The sequence below is a fragment of the Desmodus rotundus genome, chromosome 5 (genome assembly GCF_022682495.2).
Source record: "Desmodus rotundus isolate HL8 chromosome 5, HLdesRot8A.1, whole genome shotgun sequence".
Classification (NCBI taxonomy): domain Eukaryota; kingdom Metazoa; phylum Chordata; class Mammalia; order Chiroptera; family Phyllostomidae; genus Desmodus; species Desmodus rotundus.
Genome location: NC_071391.1, coordinates 84,996,221 through 85,021,171, shown reverse-complemented (window position 1 = coordinate 85,021,171; position 24,951 = coordinate 84,996,221). Strand labels below are relative to the sequence as shown.

The following is a 24,951-nucleotide window of genomic DNA, read 5'->3' as shown; positions in this document are numbered from 1 at the left end:
TTAAGGAAAATGTATTTTCTTTTATAATCACAGGTAGTGAAGAGTAGGTGGTCAACCAATTACTCCTAGGTTGACTGACAGCTACAGCCCTGTCGTAGACAAACCTTCAGAGCCCCAGCCACTAGCCTCTACTCAGCAAGAGTTAGAACCAGGGACTGATGTCAACTGGGTTAGTCAGATGAATTGCCTTAGCTGTGACCACAAAGTGTCATGCAGAGCTGTTCATCTTCTGTCCCACCAGGAAGAAAATTCCTTCGTTGTCGGCTGTGGTGGGAGAATAACTTTGAGAGATCACCTCAAACTGCTTGATGGTATAGCCAGCCTCTCTCACGGAAGCTTCTACTGCCTCCCGGCCCAAGCAGAGGCTGGAGAACCTCTGCTCACCAATCATATAGTAGCTGCTCCTCAGGGCATCCACGATCACCAGGTAGCCCCCTGGCTTCAGCAGGCTGCTGAGGTTCCTGAGGGCTGTGCGGTAGGCAGGGAGGTCTGGGCAGGCAGCATCCAGGCACAGAGTGCTGAGCAGGCAATCAGCTGGGGGCAGGGAGACGGCACCCAGAGGCTGGCTCTGGGTCACGTCACACTTCAGGACCTGCTTGACTGCCCGCCTCAACTTCTCCTCCTTCTCTTGCCCTTTCACTCTGAAACACAAAAGCCAACACACATTGTGCAACCCGACTCACATGGACCAAAAATCTCTGCTCAGAGCTGAAAATCAGAAAGTTGTCCCAAGTGTTATATCTTTAGGGCTATCCCAGTTGTAAAAGCAGAGAAAGAAGAAATGAGAAACCATTTTTGTATCTGAATGTGATCACATTATCCTGTGCTGGATTAAATCTTTTACTTAGAAATAATAATAAAAATACCTGCCCTAGCTGGTTGGAGCGTTGTCCCTACATGCCAAGGTTGAAGGTTCAATTCTCCCTTCAGGGCACATACAAGAATCAACCAATGGATTTCCAGTCAAGATGGAGGCATAGGCAGACACGCTTCACCTCCTTGCACAACCATAAGAAGGATCACAACTAATTTCAAGATGAAAAACACCCAGAACTGCCAGAAAATCGAACTGTACAGAAGTCCAACAGCCAAGAATTTAAAGAAGCTCTATTCATCTAGACAGGTAGGAGGGGCTGAGCCAGGATGCGGTGTGGTGGGGAGAGGTGGCGGCAGCAGCCAGTGGAATGGGCAGTCCCACATTCATGTGTGGTGGATAAAAATCAGGGGGACACCTTGTGAGCAAGCGAGCCTAGCCCTAGGCCAGACCACACAAACCAGGGTTCCAGTGCTCGGGAAATAAAGCCTCATAACTTCTGACTGCAGAAATCAGCGGGGGGTGGGATAGCAGAAGAAACTGCCAGTTTCTCAGGAGAGCCCAGAACGTATGCAAACCCACCCACTCAGAACCACAACCAGGACAGGGGCTGGAGGGATGCCAGGGATGTGGAGGGACTCCACCCACATATGGGAAGTGGGTGAAGTGACTGGAAATGGGGCAAGTGCCAGGCAAGCCCCCAAAAGTCAGCTAGCAGTGGCATTGTCCCCTCTCCTACTCTCCCCCACACATGGAGCCACAAAGTGGTAAAGCAGGCTGCCCACTCTGGCAAATACCCAAGGCTCCGCCCCATACAACTTAGCAGGTGAGCTAAGACAGGGAGTCAAAGTGGCTCTACTGAGTACACAGACACAGGTAGGCTGCCACATTGAGGAGACAAAGAAATATGGCCCAAATGAAGGAAAAGAACAGAATCCCAGAAAAAGAACTAAGCGATGTGGGGACAGCCAACCTACCAGACACAGAGTTCAAAACACTGGTGATCAGAATGTTCAGAGATCTCATTGATTATGGCAAAAGCATAAGGTAAGAAATAAGGGCTACACTAAGTGAAATAAAGAAAAATCCACAGACCAACAGTGAAGGGAAGGAAGCCAGGATTCAAATCAACAATTTGGAACATAAGGAAGAAATAAACATTCAACCAGAACAAAATAAATAAACAAGAATTCAAAAAAATGAGGTGAGTTTAAGAAGACTCTGGGACATCTCCAAAAGGGCCACCATTGAATCATAGGGGTGCCAGAAGGAGAAGAGGAAGAGCAAGAAATTTAAAACTTATTTGAAAAAATAATGAAAGAAAACTTCCCTAATGTGGCAAAGGAAATAGACATACAAGTCCAGGAAGCACAGAGAGTACCAAACAAGTTGGACCCAAAGAGGACCACACCAAGATACATCATAATTAAAATGCCAAAGGTTAAAGATAAAGAGAGAGTCTTAAAACCAGCAAGAGAAAAGAAGAGAGTCACCTAAAAAGGAGTTCCTATAAGACTATTAGCTGATTTCTCAAAGGAAACTTTGCAGGCAAGAAGGGACTAGCATCAAGTATTCAAAGGGGTGAAAAGCAAGTACCCACCATCAAGATTACTCTATCCAGCAAAGCTATCATTTAGAATGGAAGGACAGATAAAGTGCTTCCCAGACAGGGTAAAGGTAAAGGAGTTCATCATCACCAAGCCCATATTATGTTAAAGGGTCTTATTTAAGAAAAAGAAGAAAATCAAAACTATGAATACTAAAATGACAACAAAGTCACAACTATCAACAACTAAATCTAAAAAGCAAAAAATAATTAAGCAAACAACTACAAGAGGAACAGAATCATAGATATGGAGATCATTTGGAGGGATATCAGCTTCAAGGGGGAAGGGGGAAAATGGGGGTAAAGGTATAGGGATTTAGAAGCACAATTGGGTAAGTACAAAATAGACAGGGGGAGGTTAAGAACTGTATAGGAAATGGAGAAGCCAAAGAAGTTATATATACAACCCATGGACATGAACTAAGGGGGGTGAGAGATCACTGGAAGAAGGGGGGTACCAGGCAGAGGGGGGCAAAGGGGGAAAATTGGGCAACTGTAATAGTATAATCAATAAAATATACTTAAAAAAAGAATCAACCAATGAATGCATAAATATGTGAAACAACAAATAGATGCTCTTTCTCCCTCTCTCTCTCTAAAATCAATAAAAAACCAATATTAAGAATACCTGGCAGGAAAGTGGGATCAGGGGAGTTGGAAGAGAGTATAAGGGGGATAAATCATAATGAAAAAAATACAGTAAAAAAATAAACTAACTGCCTATTTTTACACTGGACTGCTCCCATGAAATTATTCTTCCTCCACTGCTTAAAAAAGCACCTGGCTCAGTTGTTATTATTATTATTATTATCATCATCATCATTAGTATTTAATTATCATTAATTAATTGGTTATTTTTATTTATTGTTACATTATTTCCCTTGTCCCCTCTACCAAATTGCAAGGTAGTGCTATTTGACCATACATATTAAATAGTAATGGATTTAAAATGTTGAAATGGTATTTTTGTTGCAGATGCCGGTTAATGAGGGGAGTGGGGTCATCATGGACATTTTTAGAAACTGTTGATCACTATAGCACAGCTGTGGCCAGAACCTCTCTAGAAAGAATAGAACTAGGTACCATTTTCAGGCTCTAAGCCATATTGCACTAGAGAGTATGTTTTCTGAAGGAGATAATTTTCTTGGTAGCCTTACAAGGAATCCTGTCCTCTTCACCAAATCAATGGGGTGTCTTGAGAGGAAATCAGTTAATAAAAGGAGCAGAGAAGGCAAAGGCAGGAGATGGAATAAAGTGCCTTGGATCCTTTTCGAATTTGTTAGGGGAGGAATGAAGGAACGGACTGACAAATTAAACACACACACAGAATGCACAAGAGAAACTAGAGAAACAGACAAAGGAGAAAGAAGTAGCATCAAATCAGCGAGGTAAGAGAAAGGGAAGAAATGTGTGTACAAAGTGCCCACAAAGCCTCAGAGCCCAAATAATAGAGTGACGATTTGGCATCGAGCTTTTTGAGGAAGTTAATTAACAAAGCACCATGGTACATATCGAGGCTTACATTCAGGGAACACAGTCCCTTGGCTCCAGCAGAAGAAAGTCACTTGGGCAACAAGGCCTGATGGAGAGAGCAGAGGATGGCCCAACATCAGAGCAAGTGAGAGACTTAACTGGTACCATTTCTGGTCATGATGAAAAGTCAATGGTTTAAATGAAACTCAGAGACTTATCTCCAGGTGGAATGATCTGAGGAAATAGCAATTAGTTGTGGATATCTTATTTAAATATTTAGTTAAAAGCTTAAGCCTACAGCATATAATGATATGCTGTAGTTTCTATACCATCCTTTATGTTTATTGTAATTTTCCATTTAAGAAACTTAGCAATAAACATATGAAAAGATGCTCAACCTCCTTGGCCATCAGAGAAATTTGAATCAAGCTCTGAGATACCACTTCATACACACTAGAATGTCTACAATAAAAAAGATAAATAATAACAAGCGTTAACAGGGAAATGGAGAAACTAGAACCTACACACACTGCTGGTAAGAATGGAAAATGGTCCAGCTACTTTGGAAAACAGCCTGGAAGTCCCTCAAAATGTTAAATGTAGAGTTAGCACATGATCCAGGAATTCCACTCATAAGTTTTTACCCAAGAGAAATGAACACATATGGTCACACAAAAACTTGTACCTAAGTATGTATAGCAGCACTATTCACAATAGTCAAAATATAGGAAAAATCCCAAATGTCCATCAACTTATAAATAGAGAAATAAAATGTGGTATATCTATACAATGGACTATTATTCAGTAACAACAAAAAAAGAATAAACAATGATGCATGCTACAATATGGAAGAACCTTAAAAACATGATGCTAAGTGAAAGAATCCAGGCACAAAAGGTCATGTATTGTATGATTTCATTTACAGGAAATGCCCACAGAAGGCAAAGCTATAGAGATTGAAAGCAGACCAGTGGTGGCCAGGTGCTGGGAGGATGGGGAAAATGACAGTGACTGCTAATGGGCACAGGGTTTGTGTGGAGAGTTTTGACAACGTTCTCAGATTGTGTTGAGAATTGAACAACTCTGTGAAAATACGAATAACTATCAAATTGCATGCTTTAAATGGGAGAGTTTCATGTTATGTGAATTTTATCTCAGTAAAGCTATTATGTATGAGGGAGAGAGAGAGAGAGAGTGGAAGGGAGAAAACTTAGCAAGGTATTGGTTTCAGACTCCCTACCAACCAATAAACTGGTGTGTACAGGGAATAATCATCTTTGATTGGCTCTACCTGCTCTCCTATTAAGGATAAAAATGATAGTAGGGTAACCAATCTGTTCTGCTTGGTCTGGACTTTCTGGTTTTCTCACTGAAAATCCCTGATCCTGGGAACCCCTCTCAGTCCTGGGCAAAGTGGGAAAGCTAGTCATTCTAAAAGTGGGGAAATCAGGTACAAAGCTGCCTCCCAGCCTAATAGAACATGGGTAATGTATTTGATAGAACATATTAAAAATAAAAAGATAATAATTCAACATTATGGAAGTCTATGTGAAACAAATTTGAATAGGTAAATTAATCTAGAATAGAAAATCTTCGAATAATCTATTGCATGTGGATAACTCAAATGTACACAGAAACCTAAAGAAGTGACAACATAGTGTTTTTTAATGTGTTTAAAGACGATCTTTTATATTGGGAACATTTTGGGAATGTGTATATAAGTGATTAAGTCAGAAGCAGGATGAACCTCTGTGGCCTATTGTGTAGCAAGCTATTTGAAAGACACAAGTTACCATCGAACCAGTACTTGCCAGTCAGAGGATGATGATAATTGTTCCCCAACTGTGAGACACACTGTGAAGTCTAGAAAGCTCACAAAGAATGTGCCAATTTGAGAGGAAATTTGTTAGAAACACCCACTGTTGTGGATGTTTGCTTGTCCTTGGACGGATAGCAAACATCGGGTGAACTCAGTAGCTAAGGCAGCTGCGTAAAGATTACACCTCAGGACTCCTCAGGGCCTGCAAGCTCCCCCGCAGGGAAATGGACTTGCCTGGAGACACAGGCAATTACCATTCAGCCTCACGTTTAGCTCAAGGGGTAGGTAATAAACACACACCAAAAAACTGTTATGCAGTTTTACAGAAAGCTAACAGCAGTGTGGCCATTTCTCTGTTCTAAAGATGTACTCTTTCAAATGAGTCAATATACGAAAAAGGTAGCTATTTCCGCTATAAATATGCTATCTGTAAAGCCCAGGGGGGCAGAGGAACGTGGGGAGGAATGAACGGATAAAGAGCAGCACTCCTGGGAAGAACACTTCGAAGAACGGCTTTCCATACTGCAGTAATTATCCTGAGATTTAGAAGTTCCTCCTGTCTTGTCTCTGCAAGGCAGGTGGTGGATCAGAATCTCCAGGACAAGCTTTTTTCCTTTACACTCACTTCCACCAAGGGCCTCCTGAGGAAAAGCCAGCAAAATATGTAAAGGAAATAAAAAGCTAAATAAACTTGCGATGGGGGACTCAAGAGTTGGAAAATTTTAGTAAGCCTAGCAGGTAATGCATGTGAAAAGCTATTGTTTCAGGAAGTGCAGGTAAGGCCCACCCTGACCCCGGGAAACCATAAGCACTTCTACCTTTGTGTCTCAGGAGGACTGCGAGCATATCAAGGTGGTGTCTGAGCCATTGTGTTCCAGGGAGAGACCCATGACCACTTGGGGCCGAGCTAACTGACCAGGGCGAGAATGCTGCAGGTAATTTTTTAATCTATTCTCTGAATTTCAAACCCTTCACCTAGCTTTGTTCTCTGTCATAAAAAGGCTGGCTTGAAAGGAAATGTAAGAGGGTCTGTTAGGGTACAACCCCTCCTTCCTATCAGATTGCTGGCCACGTGAATAAAGTGCCCATAAAGACTCAATCCCTGTCTCTGTTTATTGGGTCTGCTAGGTGACAGACAGCATGAATGCCAGCTTTTCCGGTTTCACTTGGACGTCAATGTAAGGATTGTAAGAGCAAGGAATAATGACTGGTAAACCTTTGGCACAGCCTCAGCCTAGTCAGGTGAAAGCCAGTCTAGGAGGGAGCATCTGGAATGCAAAACACATGCACTCATTTATTTCACAAATATCTTTGAACCCCTGTTGTGTGCCAGGAAGAGTACTGGGCAATGGGGCACCAGGTGGAACCAATGGGAAACAAGTCCTATCTTCATTAAGATTACAGTCTGGTCAGAGAGAACAAATTAATCCAATGATCCTCCACAAAAATGAAACATTAAAGCTGTGACAAATGCTAGGAAGGGGAGGCACATGGCACTAATGAGGAATGTTGGGAGCTTGAGTAGCAGTCAAAGCTCCTCCAAAAAGGGATCAGGTAAGCAGGATAGGATAAATAAGTAGGAGTTAACTAGGCCAAGAGTAGGAGGGGAGGAGAATATTCCAGTAAGAGGAAATAGCAAGTGCAAAGGCATGTGCTTGCAAAGCTTACAATGTAGGCCCTACATGCAAAGGCCATGTGATGGACGAAACATGGAGAGGACAATGCCAGTGAGGCTGGATCTGGGAAGGCAAAGCAGAGCATAGGGAAAGCGAGGCAAACAGGGTCAGCCGGTGCCAGAAGAGGCAAGGCTTTGTGGATCATGTTAGGAATTTTGCTTTTTATCATGAAAGCCATGGGAAGTCATTAAGGGATACTAAAGAAGGGAGCAATGTGAACAGATTTACATTTTGAGTTAATTATGTTGGGATGAGAGTAGAGGTGGAAAGCCATTTGGAGGGGAGAGGATAATAGCTTAAACCAGGGCAATGAAAGTTATTGAAAGAAAGATACTGGTTCGAGAGAAACTCAGAAGTAAAATAAAACTTGGTACTAGTCATGGAACATGACTAAGAGAGAGAGGACAAGATTGGCTTCCAGATTTCTGGTTTGTCCAATTACATGATGGTAGTACTCAAGGAGATAAGAAATGGAGCAGATTTGGGGAAGATCATAGCTCGATTTGGAGCACATTGAGATTGAGATGTTTTGAGACAGACGAATAGAATGTTTACAACTTGAAGGAAATGACCAGTTAAAGGTTTTTCAACCCACCCCGTTAATTTTCCCCAAGAGATAATGCATGAGAGTACTTATTTAAGAGAAAGGCATTCTTATAAAAGGCAGAATTTTTTCCTAGGCATCCCTGAAGCAATTGTGATGACCATCAAGATTCTGATTTTGAAAAAGAATATCAATCAATCTTTTACAAGACATGAAAACACAGACACTTTGGAATTGAGCCATTTCACTAGTTCATGGAAGAAACTGAGCACAACTGTGTCTGTCTGGGGGAATAGCAAACATCTTTCTAAACAGATTAAATATTTTTGTATAGAGAACATTTACTTCAGAGAAATGCCACCTCAACAGGTGCTTGAGCTTTCTCCTCTCAAGCACACTGTCGTAGGTGGTGAAGCTGCCCTCTGAAGAGGCAACCAGGAGGGACTCTAGCATCTCCAGGTCCCTCTGGCTGCCTTGAGGGCTGAGAAGAACTTGCAGAGCACACCTGCAACTCATTCCCACCCACTAGTGGGCCCTGGCATACCTATCGGGAAGCTCTGTTCTAGATACCAGTGCTTCTTAAACTGTAAAATGCATGTAGTTTCCTGCAGAGCTTGTTAAAATGCAGATTCTGATTTTGTACTTAGGGAGTGGAGACCAAGAGTCTACATTTCTAACAAGCTCCCAAATGATGTGGAAGCTAATAGGCTGGGGACCACAAGGCAATGTGTTCCAGGCTCCAGGAGCCAGAGGTTAATTAATGCTATTTCTAGGATATCTTAAGGTAAAACCTCATTTTTCTTGGTTTGTGTTAGTATTTGACATTCTGACTTGATAAATGAATACTGTGAGAAAAGAATTTGGCACCAATGTCTTACAACTTTTAGGATAGTTGTAAAAATGAGTGGTATCTAAATGTATGAGTCACATTCCAAAGGCAGAGGAAAAAGAGACAGCTCAAATTGTCTTTGGCAGCAGTCAGCACAAGAAATAGCTTCAGATAAAGAGGAAATAATCTCAGGGGAAATAGGTTGTGTGTTGATAGAGGTACCTGAAGATTCGAGAAAGACATAAGTTGAATGGGATAACTATTATTCTCAAAATAGTTGAAGCCACGGGATCTAGCACAAGGATAAGGGTGAGAATGCAGAATTTTTCTGCCAAAAATACAGTTCCTTTGTCTACCGGAGCAATTGGGAAGGGACAGTGTCTTAGAGCCAATTGTTACATGCTGATGATTCTGGCATGAGATAAGTAATGTTTTTAGTATCCTGCCAGATTTTAAGGGTTCATTTCTGAATGAGATGGAAAGGCGTATGGTGGCTAGGGAAATTAATAAGTCATATGAGGTGGACTTCAGAAGGGTGTGTTGTCTGACAGCAACTGAGAACTTTTTTACAAACTTTCTCTGAAATTCTATAAGTCTAGGGAAATTCCTTATTTGTTAAGTAATTTTATATATTACGCAAATCTTCATAGCTACAGTTATTTTTCTAGTTAGTACTAATTTCATCCTATGGAATCACATAATTAATAGAAAAGTTTTAAATTACTTTTATTTTGAAAAATATATCTTTATTTTGAAGGCTATAGCCAGCATAAGACTCTAAGTAAGGGGTTTACAAGTTAAAATGGCATATAAAAACAAAAGACATATTGAAAACAAAAGGGTGGGAAAAGATATACCATGTATATTAGCCACCTGTTGCTATATCATAAATTACCACCAAACAGAGCAATTTAAAATGACAAATGTTTATCTAACAGTGTCTGTGCATTAGATATCTGGGCACAGCTTGGAAGAGGGCCTCTGGCTCAATGTCTTATCTGAATGCCCAACTGGGAAGACATTTGTTACCAAGCTCACTCCTTAGGACATGTGAGTCAGAGTAAGAGAGAGCACCCAATAGGGAAGCTGTGGTCTTTTTGTAACCCAATATCAGAATTGATGTCCCATCATTGTGCTGCATTGTCTTTGTTAGAATCAATCTCTAAATCCAACAGACACTCAGGTGGAGGGAATTAAACAAGAGTTGGAATACTTGAGATGAAGATTATTGGGGGCTGTCTTGGAGGCTACCTACTAGCCCAAACACCAAGCATAAAATGGCTGATGTGGCCATATTAATATCTAAGTAGACTTCAAGACAAAGTGTAGTACTGGAAGAAAGGGGAAATATTTCATAATAATAAAATTGTCAATTCATCCAGAAGATATAACAATCCTAAAAATGTATGTAGTTATTACAAAGCTTTAAAGAGCAAACAAGAGCAAATGTTGACTCAATGATGGGGAGCAAGAGATAAATGCACAATTATAGTTTGAAATTTTAATACCTGTTAGTAATTGATTTAAAAATCATGAAGAAAATTTGAACAATGCTATCATTCTACCTGACTTAAAGGATATTTATAGAAACTAAACTCACAACTGGACAATATATGTTCTTCTCAATTAGAAAGCATATAGGTTGTTCACCAAGGGAGACTATATGCTGACCATAAAATAAATCTCTGACTAAAACAAAATTTAATTACAAACCAATAACAATAAAATAACTAGAAAAATCCAAAAATTTTGGAAATTAAGCAACACAATTCTAAATAATGTATGGTCAAAGAAGAAATCACAAAATAAGTTTAAAAATATGCTGAATTGGGTAATAATAAAAATATGACATATCAAAAATCATTGGATACAGTTAAAACAATGCTGAAGAAAAATGTATAGTTTAAATGCTTACATTATAAGAAAAAAAGTATGAAATCAATTATTTAAGCTTCCATTTAAGAAGCTAGGGAAAAGGTGCACATAAAAACTAAAGTAAGTGAAAGAATGAAAGTAAGAATGGGAATCAATATCATATCAACAGAAAATCAACAAAGCCAAATGTTGATCCTTTGAAAAGATTAATAAAATTTGCCAATCTACAGCAAGATTTACCAAGATTTAAAAAAACCAATTACCAATTTCAAGAATGAAAGAGGGAAGATTGTGCTCTCTTCGGCAGCACATATACTAAAATTGGAACGATACAGAGAAGATTAGCATGGCCCCGGTGCAAGGATGACACACAAATTCGTGAAGCGATCCACATTTTTAAGGAATCAAAAGCAGACTTGATGAAGCAGAGGATCGGATCAGCGAGCTGGAGGACAAAGTAGAAAAAAACACCCAGAAAGAGCATGAAAAGGAAAAGAGGCTCAGAAAGAATGAAGAGGGATTAAGGGAAATGCAGGACAACATAAAACATACCAATATCTGTATAATAGGAATACCAGAAGGAGGAGAAGAAGAGCAAGGGATAGAAAACCTGTTTGAAAAAGTAATGATGGAAAATTTCCCTAATCTGAGGAGAGAAAAAGTCACCCAAATTCAGGAAACACAGAGAGTCCCAAGCAAGAGGAACCCAAAGAGGCCCACCGCAAGACATATCATAATTAAAATGGCAAAATTCTAAGACAAAGAGAGGATCTTAAAGGCAGCATGGGAGAAACAGGAAGTAACATACAAGGGAGCCCCAATAAGGTTAGCAACTGACATCTCAATGGAAATTCTCCAAGCCAGAAGAGAATGGCAAAAAATATTCCAAGTAATGAGAACCAGAGGCCTGAAACCAAGACTACTTTACCCAGCAAGGCTCTCAATCAAGATAGAAGGCCAAATAAAGAGTTTCCCAGACAAAAGAAGTCTAAAAGAATATACTTCCACCAAACCAGCTATGCAAGAAATGCTAAAGGGACTGCTTTAAGGAAAGGAAGGAAAGAAAAAGACAGAGGAACACAGGTATGAAAAAATGGCAATGAATAACTACCTATCGATAATAACCTTCAAGGTAAATGGATTAAATGCTCCAATCAAACGACATAGAATAGGTGAATGGATAAGAAAACTTGACCCACACGTATGCTGCCTACAAGAGACATATCTCAGGACAAAAGACCTACACAGATTGAAAGTGAAGGGCTAGAATCAAATTTTCCAAGCAAAAGGGCAGGAAAAACAAGCAAGAGTAGCAATACTCATATCAGACAAAATAAACTTCCAAAGAAGGGCCATAAAAAGAGACCCAGAAGGTCACTTCATAATACTCAAAGGAAGAATCCACCAAGTAGACATAAACATTGTAAATATGTATGCACCCAACAGGAGAACCCAAATACATAAAGAAAATCTTGGAGGACTTCAAGAAAGATATTGACAGCAACACAATTATAGTACAATTACAGTGGGGACTTTAACACCCCGCAGTCAAAAATGGACAGGTCTTCCAAACAAAATATGAAGAAGGATATTGTGTCACTTAACAATACCCTAGATGAAATGGACTTAACTGATATATATAGAGCTTTTCATCCCAAAGAAGCAAAATACACATTCTTTTCAAGTGTCCATGGAACTTTTTCAACGATATACCACATGATAGGACACAAAGCAAGCCTCAACAATTTCAAGAAAATTGAAATCATACCAAGCATTTTCTCTGACCACAAGGGACTGAAACTAGAAACCAACCCCAAAGGAAAAAACACAAAACACTCAAAATCATGGAGACTGAATAGCGTGCTATTAAACAATGAATGGGTCAAGAACGAGATTAGGGAAGAAATCCAAAACTTTCTGGAAACAAATGAAAATGAACTCACAACAACCCAAAACTTGTGGGACACAGCAAAGGCAGTCCTGAGAGGGAAGTTCATAGCAATACGGGCTTACCTTAAAAAGATAGAAACGTTTCAAACAAACAACCTAACCCTACGTGTACAAGAACTCAAGGAACAACAACAAAGAGAGCCCAGAGCAAGCAGAAGGAAGGAAATAACCAAGATCAGAGCAGAGTTAAATGACATAGAGACTAAAAGCACAATTGTAAGGATCAATGAATCCAGGAGCTGGTTCTTTGAAAAGATAAACAAAATCGACAAGCCTTTAAGTAGGCTCATCAAGAAAAAAAGAGAGAGGATCCAAATAAACACAATTAGAAATGAAAGAGGAGATATTACAACTGATACCACCAAAATACAAAGGATTGTAAGAAATTACTATGAAGAACTGTACTCCAAGATATTTGAAAACCTAGGTGAATGGACACATTTCTAGAAAAATATAATCTTCCAAAACTGAATGAAGAAGAAACGGAAAACCTGAACAGACCAGTAACAGCAGAGGAAATTGAAGCAGTCATCAAAAAATTCCCAAAACACAAAAGCCCCGGACCAGATGGTTTCACAGGGGAATTCTACAAAGCATTTAAGGAAGAGATAACCCCTATCCTTCACAGACTATTCGAAAAAATCCAAACTGATGGAAGACTCCCAAACTCTTTTTATGAAGCCAGCATCATCCTAATCCCAAAACCAGGTAAAGACACAATGAAAAAAAGAAAACTTCAGGCCAATATCGCTGATGAATATAGACGCTAAAATTCTCAACAAAATATTGGCAAACCGCATCCAGCAATACATTGAAAAGATCATACACCATGACCAAGTGGGATTCATCCCAGGGATGCAAGGATGATACAATATTCGCAAATCAATAAACATAATACATCACATCAACAACAGCAAAGAAAAAATCACATGATCATATCAATAGATGTGGAAAAAGCATTCGATAAGATACAACACCCATTCCTGGTAAAAAACACTCAGCAAAGTGGGAATAGAGAGCATTCCTCAACATAATACAGGCCATATATGAGAGACCTACAGCCAACATCATACTCAATGACAAAAACGTAGAGCTTTCCCACTAAGATCAGGAACAAGACAAGGATGTCCTCTCTCACCACTCCTATTCAACATAGTATTGGAACTCCTAGACACAGCAATCAGACAAGAAAAAGAAATAAAAGGCATCCAAATTGGAAAGGAAGAAATGAAACTGTCACTGTTTGCAGATGACATGATAGTGGACATGGAAAATCCTATAGACTCCACCAAAAAACTACTCAACCTAATAAATGAATTTGGCAAAACAGCTGGATACAAAGTCAATACTCAGAAATCAAAGGCATTACTGTATACAAACAACAAAACTGCAGAAACAGAAATCAGAAAAACTTCCCATTTGATATAGCAACAAGAAAAATAAAGTACCAGAGAACCAAGATGGTGGCGTAGGTAGACACACTGAGCCTCCTCACACAACCAAAACTGACAGAGAATCGAAGGGCAAGGGGGTCCAACACCAAGGAAATAAAAAATAAACATTCATCCAGACCGGTAGGAGGGGCAGAGACGGGCACTGGGGTGGAGAGGACTAGCTTGGCTGTGGCAGGACCGAGACTGGGGGAGTGTGGAAGGAACAGGGCAGGCAGTCCAAGCACTAGCGGACCCTGCAGCCCCACATTCGCTCACAGACAAACCGAGAGGGCGGGATTCAGAGTGGCGGAGAAGGGGGCAGGCAGAGCAATTGGTACCACCCCGCAGCCCCACATTCGCGTATAGATAAACCGAGACATTTGGCAGCGAGTGAAGCAGACCAGGCAACCCGGGGCTCCAGTGTGGGGGAAATAAAGCCTCAAACCTCTGATTGAAAATGCCCGTGGGGGTTGGGGCGGCAGCAGCAGAGACTCCCAGCCTCACAGGAGAGGTCCTTGGAGAGACCCACAGGGGCCTAGAGTGTGCACAAGCCCACCCACTGGGAACCAGCACCAGAGGGGCCCAGTTTGATTGTGGGTATCGGAGTGAAGGATTGAAATCCAGAAGAGAGTGAAGCCAGCGCCATTGCTCCCTCTTGGCCCCTCCCCCACGTACAGCGTCACATTGCGGCCACCAGCATTACCCCACCCTGAACACCTAAGGCTCTGCCCCTTAAAGTAACAGACGCGCCAACACAAAATGACCCAAATGACTGAACACTTCAAAGCTCCAGAAAAAATACAACTAAGCGAGGAAGAGATAGCCTACCTATCGGATGCACAGTTCAAAACACTGGTTGTCAAGATGCTCACAGAATTGGTTGAATCTGTTCGAAAACCAGATGAAAAAATGAAGCCTATGCTAAGAGAAACAAAGGAAAATGTACAGGGAACCAATAGTGATGTGAAGGAAACTGGGACTCAAATCAACGGTGTGGACCAGAAGGAAGAAAGAAACATCCAACCAGAACAGAATGAAGAAACAAGAATTCAGAAAAATGAGGAGAGGCTTAGGAACCTCCAGGACATCTTGAAACGTTCCAACATCCGAATTATAGGGGTGCCACAAGGAGAAGAGGAAGAACAAAAAATTGAAAACTTATTTGAACAAATAATGAAGGAGAAATTCCCTAATCTGGCAAAGGAAATAGACTTCCAGGAAATCCAGGAAGCTCAGAGAGCCCCAAAGAAGCTGGACCCAAGGAGGAACACAACAAGGCACATCATAATTACATTACCCAAGATTAAACGCAAGGACCTACATCCAAGATTACTGTATCCAGCAAAGCTATCATTTAGAATGGAAGGGAAGATAAAGTGCTTCTCAGATAAGGTCAAGTTAAAGAAGCTCATCATCACCAAGCCCTTATTATATGAAATGTTAAAGGGAGTTACCTAAGAAAAAGAAGATCAAAAATAGGAACAGTAAAAATGAGAGCAAACTCACAGTTATTAACGACAACACCTAAAACAAAAACAAAAGCAAACTAGGCAAACAACTAGAACAGTAACAGAACCATAGAGATGGAGATCACATGGAGGGTTGTCAATAGGGGAGGGGGGGGGGAAGGTACAGAGAATAAGTAGCATAGATGATAGGTGGAAAATAGACAGGGGGAGGGTAAAAATAGTGTAGGAAATGTAGAAGCCAAAGAACTTATAAGTATGACCCATGGACATGAACTATAGAGGGGTAATGTGGGAGGGAGAGGGTGGGCAGGATGCGGTGGAGTGGGGGGAGGAAATGGGACAACTGTAATAGCAAAATCAATAAATATATTAAAAAATAAATAAATAAAGTACCTAGGAATAAACCTAACCAAGGAGGTAAAAGACCTGTACTCAGAAAACTACACAACACTGAAGAAAGAAATTAAGGAAGACACAAACAAATGGAAGCATGTACCATGCTCATGGATTGGAAGAATTAACATTATCAAAATGGCCATACTCCCCACAGCTATTTATAGATTCAATGCAATCCCTATTAGAGTACCCATGACATATTTCACAAATATAGAACAAACATTTCAGAAACTTATATGGAACCATAAATGACCCCGAATAGCTGCAGCAATTTTGAGAAAGAAGAACAGAGCAGGAAGAATCACAATACCTGATATCAAACTGTAGTACAAGGCCACTGTCATCAAAACAGCCTGAAACTGGCATAAAAACAGGTACATGGACCAATGGAACAGAACAGAGAGCCCAGAAATAAACTCAAGTCTTTACGGTCAATTAATATTTGACAAAGGAGGCAGAAGCATAAAATGGAGCAAAAACAGCCTCTTCAACAGATGGTGTTGGGAGATCTGGACAGCTACGTGCAAAAAAATGAAACTCGATCACCAACTTACGCCATATACAAAAATAAACTCAATATGGATAAAAGACTTAAATATATGTTGTTACACCATAAAAGTCCTAGAAGAAAACATTGGCAGGAAAATCTCATCCATTCCACGCAGCAACATCCTCACAGACATGTCCCCTAAAGCAAAGGACATAAAGGAAAGAATAAACAAATGGGACCTCATCAAAATAAAAAGCTTCTGCATGGCTAAAGAAAACAGCACCAAATTACAAAGAGAACCAACAGTTTGGGAAAATATATTTGCCAATGATACCTCAGACAAGGGCCTGATCTCCAAAATATATAAAGAACTCACACGACTCCACTCCAGGAAGACAAAGAACCCAATTAAAAAATGGGCAAAGGACTTGAACAGACACTTCTCCAAGGAAGACATACAGAGGTCCCAGAGACATGAAAATATGCTCAGCATCACTAGCCATCAGAGAGATGCAAATAAAACCACAATGAGGTACCATCTCACACCAGTCAGAGTGGCCAACATAAACAAATCCACAAACAAATGTTGGAGAGGATGCGGAGAAAAGGGAACCCTAGTGCACTGTTGGTGGGAATGCAGACTGGTGAGGCCACTGTGGAAAACAGTATGGAATTTCCTCAGAAAACTAAAAATGGAACTGCCCTTTGACCCAGCAATTCCACTGCTGGGATTATACCCTAAGAACCCTGAAACACCAATCCAAAAGAACCTATGCACCCCAATGCTCATAGCCACACAATTTACAATAGCCAAGTACTGGAAGCAACCAAAGTGCCCATCAGCAAACGAGTGGATCCAACAACTATGGTATATTTACACAATGGAATTCTACGCAGCAGAGAGAAAGAAGGAGCTTATACCCTTTGTAACAGCATGGATGGAACTGGAGAGCATTATGCTAAGTGAAATAAGCCAGGCGGTGAGGGACAAATACCATATGATCTCACCTTTCACTGGAACATAATAAATAGAAGAAAAAAGCAAACAAAATATAACCAGAGACAATGATGTTAAGAACAATCTAATAATGGTCAAGGGGGAGTGGGGAAGGGACAGTGAGGAGAGGAGATTACAGGAACTACTATAAAGGACACATGGTCAAAATCAAGGGGGAGTTTGGTGGTGGGGGAGGGAGGGGGGTTCAGCTGGGGTAGGGTGGAGGGATCAGGAGAAAAGGCACACAAGTGTAATTGAATAACAATAAAAAATTAAAATTAAAAAAAAAGAAAAAGTGAAGATTACCACAGATTCTACAGATATTAAAAGTATAATAAAGGAATACAGTTCAAACAAACAAATAAACAAAAAAACCACCTTGTGCCAATAAAGTTGACAACCAGGATGAAAAGAACAAATTTCTTGAAAAATCGTACTTAACAAAACATACAAAAGAAGAAATAGAAATTCCAAATAGCCATTAAAGGAGTAGTTTTCTTAGTAAAAAATCCTCACATTCATGAAAAAACCTCCCAGTACAGATAGCTTCACTGGTGAACTCTATATATCATTTTTTCAAAAATTTTTATTGTTATTCAATGATATATCATTTAAGGAAGAAATAATACTAATAATAGAAATCCTTTTAAACAACAGAGGAGGAAGAAGCACTCTCAACTTGTTAAATGAATCTAGCATCATGCTGATACCAAAATCTGCCAGACATATTTAAAATCAAGCTCAAGCTCCCTCATAAATATAGATACAAACAAGGATAATACTTCATGGCCAAGGGGTTTAGGTCAATTTGGTTTAAACATTCAGAATTATCCAGTGTAATTCACATTTTCAGAATAAAGGAGCAAAATTATTTGACTATCTCTCAGCAAATACAAACATTTGACCAAATTCAACATTTGATTAAAAAATTCCAAGAAACTAAGAATTATAAGGGAACTTAGTCTGATAAATAATATCTATGAAAACGCCAGAGCTAACATCATTCTTAATGATAAACCATTGAACATGATTTCCTACCATATGAAAAAAAGCACAAATGTCTGCTCTTATAATTTCTACTCAACACTATTTTGGAAGTCCTAGACAGTGTAATAAGGCCAGAAAAATAAATAAAAGGCATCAAGTTGGAATAGAAGAAGTAAAACTTTTTATTTGCAAATGGTATGAGTGTACATAAAAACCCTATATATTTTTATTTTTATAAAAAATAAAAAAACTTTTTATTTGAAGATGGTATGAGTGTACATAGAGAACCCTACAGATCCTGGGTGGGCTCTGGCTAACAGCAGGGTGGAGGTGGAGGGTGGAGGTGGTGGGGACAGGGGCTGTTGGGAGACCATGCAGAAGGAGCCAGCCCATTTGCCCTGGGCCTGTCTCCACCCGCCCGCCCTCTCATGTTCTGGAGCTCAAGCTGGGACAATGGTGTGTATCCTCACTCTGGTTCTGCTCTGGGTCTACAAACAGTTCCTGGAGCCATACATATACATTCAAAAATGTGATTTTTTTATTTTCCCCTTTGTTAGCCACAGGGGGCCTAGAGAAGCTATACAAGAATCCAATGATAAAAGCAAAGGCAAAATAGACTATAAGGGTGCAGACATAAATGGATTACCCAGAAATCTCTGATAAAAAGAAAGACTAAAGTGGTTGTGCCAGAGACCTCATTGTTTTCAAAATGGACCTGATAATCTGAAGCATCTTCTTCATAATTGCCTCTTTTTCTCCTAGACCAGAATTTGGGATAGATAGTTTAGATATTTACCTGATACAAATCAGGAAATACATGCTATTATATTTTTAAATGTACTTAGTTATATTTAAAGATCTCATCCCTGAGTTCCTTTTTTCATTACAGTAGCTTTCATGTCTATTATTGCAATTTTAGTAATATGAATAAATAGAAGGTTTGTGCCAGTAGACACTGAGACTAAACCAGCACCTAAACATCGCTGGGCTTCTAGCTATCGCTCAGGCTCTTGGAATTTGAGTAGAGTGTATTTTTACTGTGAGGCAGTGCAGTGAGACTGTGCAGTGAAATGAAAGGGAATTTTTGGAGATGATAATGCCTTGAAATATCAAGTTATAATTACTGCCCAACACAATGGAGCAGCTTGTCCATGAGAGTAGTAACTACTGTTTATTGCTCTAAAGAAGATAGCAAAGAAAGAAAACAAGAAATTTCTTTGGAAAATGGAACACCTTTTACATAAATGTCTAATGTATATCATAATGTTGTAAAAATAAAGAAAGAAAACCCTATAGAATCTATGAAAACACTCATAAAATTAATTAACGCAGTCAGCAAGATCACAGGACACAAGGCCAATATACAAAAATCAATTGTATTTCTATATAGTAATAAATAAAATAAAAATGAAATAAAAATAAAATTTAAAATACATTTAACAATAGCATTAAAAATGTGACACAGAGGAAAATTTTAACAAAATATATGCAAAATATGAGAACTACAAAACACTGCAGAGAGAAACTAAAGTCCTAAATGGAGACATACTCCATGCTTATGGACTAGAAGGTCAATATATCCATTCTTGTAAACTGATCCATAAACTCAAAGAAAACACAACCAAAGTGTTAGCCTGTTTTTTTTGAAGAAATTGACACATTTCTTCTAAAATTAATGGCACTAAATTTGCCAAAATAATTTTGAAAAAGAACAAAGTTGGAGGTCTTACATTATCTGGTAAAAGGGATAAAATACTAGTATGAACCAGTGGAAATTTAGTCACTGCATAATAGCAAAAAAGGTTAATTGGGAACAAAGTATAAAACTCCCAATGTAGTCATACCACTATATTAATGAAAAAAATTATACCACCACCAAGTCACCTTACTTGCATTTGGCAATATGTGTTTACTAACAATAAGCCAGTGTAACAACGATATGCAAAGAAATGAAGATAAAGTTTAAAATACTTTTTTTTAACCTTCATCCAAGAAATTTTTTTTTTTCATTTGCTTTAGAGAGAGAGCAGTTGGGGGAGAGAGAGAGTAGGACAGAGAAAGAGAGATAGACATCAATGTGAGACACATTTTTGGTCTATGGGATAACACTCCAACCAACTGAGCCACACTGGCCACAGCTACAATGCTGTTTAAAAGAAAAAAGAGTTTATTTATTTACTTTTAGAGAGAGGGGAAAGGAGGGAGAAAGAGAGGGAGAGAAAATGGATGTGCAAGAAGCCCCCAAGAACCAAAACATGAACCTGGCTCACAACCTAGACATGTACCCTAACTGGAAATCAAACCAGTAACCTTTCAGTTTGCAAGGCAACACCGAACCCACTGAGCTTCACCAGTCAGGCCTAGAATAAGCTAAGAGTTAGCAAACTACTCAAAGATTGTGGGAGGGTTAAAGAAATAGAAGCAGAGCTGAAAGTTAGTTTCAGAAGGGAAACTGACTCAGGTTTAAACCCAGTTGGTGACCAGATGGGAACCCAATGTAAGTACAAGTATAGGAAAATGACCATCACTTCAGAATAAGAGTATGGAGACAGCATGTTCCTTGTGGCCATGTTAGGACCACATGATCTTGTATTTTCCCTGAGATTCAGGAATATTGCCTCAACCCTCCTGTTCAAGTTCAGAAATATGGAAGCCACTCCTGGTATGTAATACCAACTCTTATCCATCCTATTTCAATAATGCATCTTTAAATCATCTACCTCTCTCCATCACCTAGTTCAAACCACCATCATCTCTCATCTGGATTTAAGTTGTTTTCTTTCTGCATCTCTCATTCTCCTCTAACCCCCTCTAATCCATTGTCCAAACAATTGCCAGCGAGATCTTTATAAATGCAAATTGGGTCATAGCACTCTCTTGGTTATACCTGTCTTAGTTAATGCAATCCTTTTACAGTTGAAATTTACAACCTTTAACTTGATCTGGAGGACCCAAATGATCAGACACTTATCTGCCTTCCCTGATGTAAATTCTAGGAGACAGAAATCTCCTCTGTCTTGTTTACCATTCTATGCCAGTCACTAGTGCTGTGGTACATCATAGGTGATCAATATAGATTTGCTGAAAGAATGAATAAATGAATGAATGCTAGTTCCTTTAACCATGTACAAAAAATGTGAGCACTTGTTTCTTGAGGGGGATTGTCTTACCAGGAAATTAGAGTCCTATGCCAACCAAGTCATGAGATATGTTCATTAAAAATATATAAGCATTTCCATTGTGAAAGAAAATAAAAGGAAAGACAGAGGATGTTGTGTGAACACACAAAGTGTACATTACATGAGCAAATGGGGGAATATAGGAAAAAGTGGATTGGAAAAGGAAGAGAGAGATTTCATGTAAAAATTAAATGCTGGGTAAGGGAAGTGGGGAAAGATAGAAAAAAATGTACAAAAAAAAATCCCCACAAGAGCAGAAAAAAAAAGTAAGTATAACTGAGCATATAAGACATAGCAAACAGGGCCAGCAAGATCCTAGACAAAACATTAGTCTTTTTATGAAGTTTACAAAGGAGTTGCTGGGGTCTCAGCTGTATGCCTACCGACAAAGACAAGATGATTCAAGAGCTCGTGGTCAGCTGGAGTTGGAGGCACATCAGGACAAGGGAACAAGTCAGTGAAATGCAGAACTGGTCACCTATGCCTAGTAGACTATTGCCATGTGGGGAGGAACAGTAATTTAAACTAGACTTGTCTGCATAAGTTTATTTGTAGACAGGGTAGTGTCAGATTTTGGTCATTAATTGAGTTATGTAAAGCTCTAATTTTATGGATAGTGAAGTAACAAGTTCCTTTCAAATAATCCCTTTGTGCTGATGATCTCAGTTTAAAAACATAGCCATCACTTTGTTGTGTCTGTTGGTGGTAGCATTAGCCACCCTCACAGCAGAGTCCTATGTTCTTGGATGGCTGGCAGCAGAATGGCACTAGGGAGACCAGCTCTGCCACCCAAAATCTTCCAATGATGAGCTGGTTTCATCTCTGGAAGTTGTACTACAACAAGGTCCTAGCATACTTGGCCAGCACATGGAGCCCACACACAGGCCTACAAAGGTTCAGCATCCATCTCTTCAGCTCTCCCCCTGTGTTCTGGTGCGTGGACACATACACGCATACAAGTCTGCCTTGTTCTCATTCTCTCATTCTCCATTTGGATTTCCCTTTGGTTTCTCTCTTTCTGTCTTCTTTGCTTTTCAATTTGGACTCTAGGGATAATTCTTGTTTCTGAAAAACAAACTCAAGTTCCCTCAGAAAGCCCAGAAATAGAGCCCAGGTTCTCTACCTGTTACCTTCGAGCTCACACACATAGTTCACTACTGGAGACCAGTCAAAGGCCCCTGGCTCCTTCCTCAGCCACTTCTCCAGCTCCTGCAGGTTCTGGTCAGTATAGTCAGTAGCAATGATATTCTTGAAGGATTCACAAGCAGAGAGGAGCTGATAGATGGTAGGGCCAGAGCCAATGTCAATCAGGAGGTCTCCCTTTATGCCACCTGGTGTAGAGGAGGGACCGGGAAAGGAAGTCAGATTTTACATGGCAGCAGATAGAGCTGCTTTGCACTGCCTTTAACAGCATTCCAGTGGAGAGCCCCAGTGAGAGCCCCAAAGACAGACCATCTCTCTCACTGGTAGACAATCACAACTCACTACTCTTACATCAGCTGTTTTTTTTTTAAAAACAGCTTTTCATTTTATATCCCCCACTCCAGCGTGGAGGCATGCTGCTAGGATATTTTTAGGTCTAGGAGAAGGAAAAATCTGGCGTACAGGCCTGTGATCCAGGAAAACTGCTACACAGAGAATGTTAAAACTATTAAGGAATACTTTTGGGGAAAGTTAAATTTTTTTTAAAATTGACTTTACATGATGTCTTTATCCAAAAAGCATCCAGTTATTCATATTTTCAGAGGTCTTCATCTCATGCATGTTTATAACATTCCTTTGAGTGAGGAACAGCGTATTAGAATCTCCATTTCTGAAGTGACCAATCACAAAGGTTAAATGGCTGACTCCGTCACATAGCAAAGCCATGCAGAATCAAAGGCAGAACTCCTGCCGTCTGGTTTCCCTTTTATATAACCATACAAGGTAATGGACATAGAAGCACTTTGCAAACTGTAAAATATCCATACCAACATTAGTTTTTATCTTAGCTACATAAGTAGGTGGTACCAAAAGGGCTGTCAAATAGCAATGACTAGACAGAAAACCCAGTCCTGCCCTGAGAGCCTATCTACTTGATTCACGTTTGGGAAGGGGAGGGACAGGAGACACAGACAACAGACAGACTTACCCACACAGAATATATCGAAAAGATTTTTCAGAAGAAGCTTAAGAACCTGGTTTTCTGCAGAGTGTCTGGACCCAAAGCTATAATATTTTTCTAAATAATCTCGAGGGTTAAAATGGCTCAGGTAGATGTCCTTGGAGGTGAAGCCAGATTCCATTGTGTCTCACCACTAAGCCACCCGTCCTCTGCCCTACCTCTCCTCCAGAAGCCAGGGAGCCACCCTGCAGAAACTGTCCTCCTGAGTCTCAGGCTTTCAACATTTCTTCTGTCGGTTCAGGCCACCCCTTACGGATTGGGTTAAACACTAACTGAGAGAAATATACCAGAAGTGTTTGGCTGTTTTAGAAAGTGATGAAATTCCTGGAGAAGGCATTCTAGGATAAGGGGGGAGTGGCAGGAGGAAGAACACGAGCTGCACGCAATGTTGGCCAGGAGGCGAAGTTCAGCATGAAAGGGATTATAGACAGGAGAGATTGACTGGGCTCATCAGGGAAATGATTGAACTCAGAGGAACCACTAAGTTCAGAGAGGTCATCTCCTCACAGCACTTCATTCTTCTCCTCTTCTTATAGTGATTCTCTCAGGAAAGAGAGTCACAAACTATGGTTTAAATTTAAACATGTTAAAGAGAGAAGAAAGAAGAAGGACAAGGATAAGGATAGGAAATGTGTTCAGGGCTGAGGAATGCTGGCTAAAGAAGGAATCTCAGATGAAGTCTGGAAAAAGGAAAGGTGAAGAAGCAATCTAAAAATCCTTAATAAGGCTTTCTGTCATGTGTATGCCTAGCACAATCTGTAACCCTCTCTTCGTGCTTCACCCCTCCATCCCCTCCCTATAAATCTGCAGCTTCACCCACCACTCCATCTCTCAGCGTCTGGCAAGCACTCCTTCCTAAGCCTCCCCACTCCTTTCAGTCAATCTGAATCCTGACAGTTCTTTCAAAGTGAACTTTAAGCCTTCTACTTCCTATAAGAACTCCTTAAATCCCATTTTCTGAACTTGTTCTTAGAATTAGTTCCACCCAGCCTAGTACTTTATTTTGTGGTATCATATATTTGTTCTCTGTTTTGTCTGTATTAATGTCATTTCCCAAACAAATTTTTACAAGTATGATAGACTAAACCACCAGCTCTTTTAGATCAAAGGCCATGGCTCAGCTTTCTTTCTATTCCCTATTGAACATCACATGCTGGTCTACCTAGTAGGTATTCGAAACACTGGTTGAATAGCTGACTGACAAATGCAATTGCAGTGAGTGCCTGATATTCCATGGGTGATGATTTAGG

The 24,951-nt window shown here is 39.9% G+C and overlaps 1 protein-coding gene and 1 non-coding gene across 2 annotated transcripts; one reads left to right on the top strand and one right to left on the bottom strand.

Annotated features, from left to right (window-relative positions):
* On the bottom strand, window positions 1-23,964 carry NNMT (nicotinamide N-methyltransferase). Its single transcript, XM_024570880.4, has 3 exons — window positions 23,669-23,964; window positions 22,661-22,868; window positions 1-641 (listed from the first exon to the last, which is right to left on the bottom strand). Exons 1-3 carry the CDS (start codon window positions 23,820-23,822, stop codon window positions 209-211), a joined length of 795 nt encoding a protein of 264 aa, XP_024426648.1. The 5' UTR covers window positions 23,823-23,964; the 3' UTR covers window positions 1-208.
* Window positions 10,928-11,034, top strand: LOC112314426 (U6 spliceosomal RNA). The gene has a single exon (XR_002975789.1). It is a non-coding gene; the product is annotated as a U6 spliceosomal RNA (small nuclear RNA).
* Window positions 23,965-24,951: the final 987 nt, after the last annotated feature.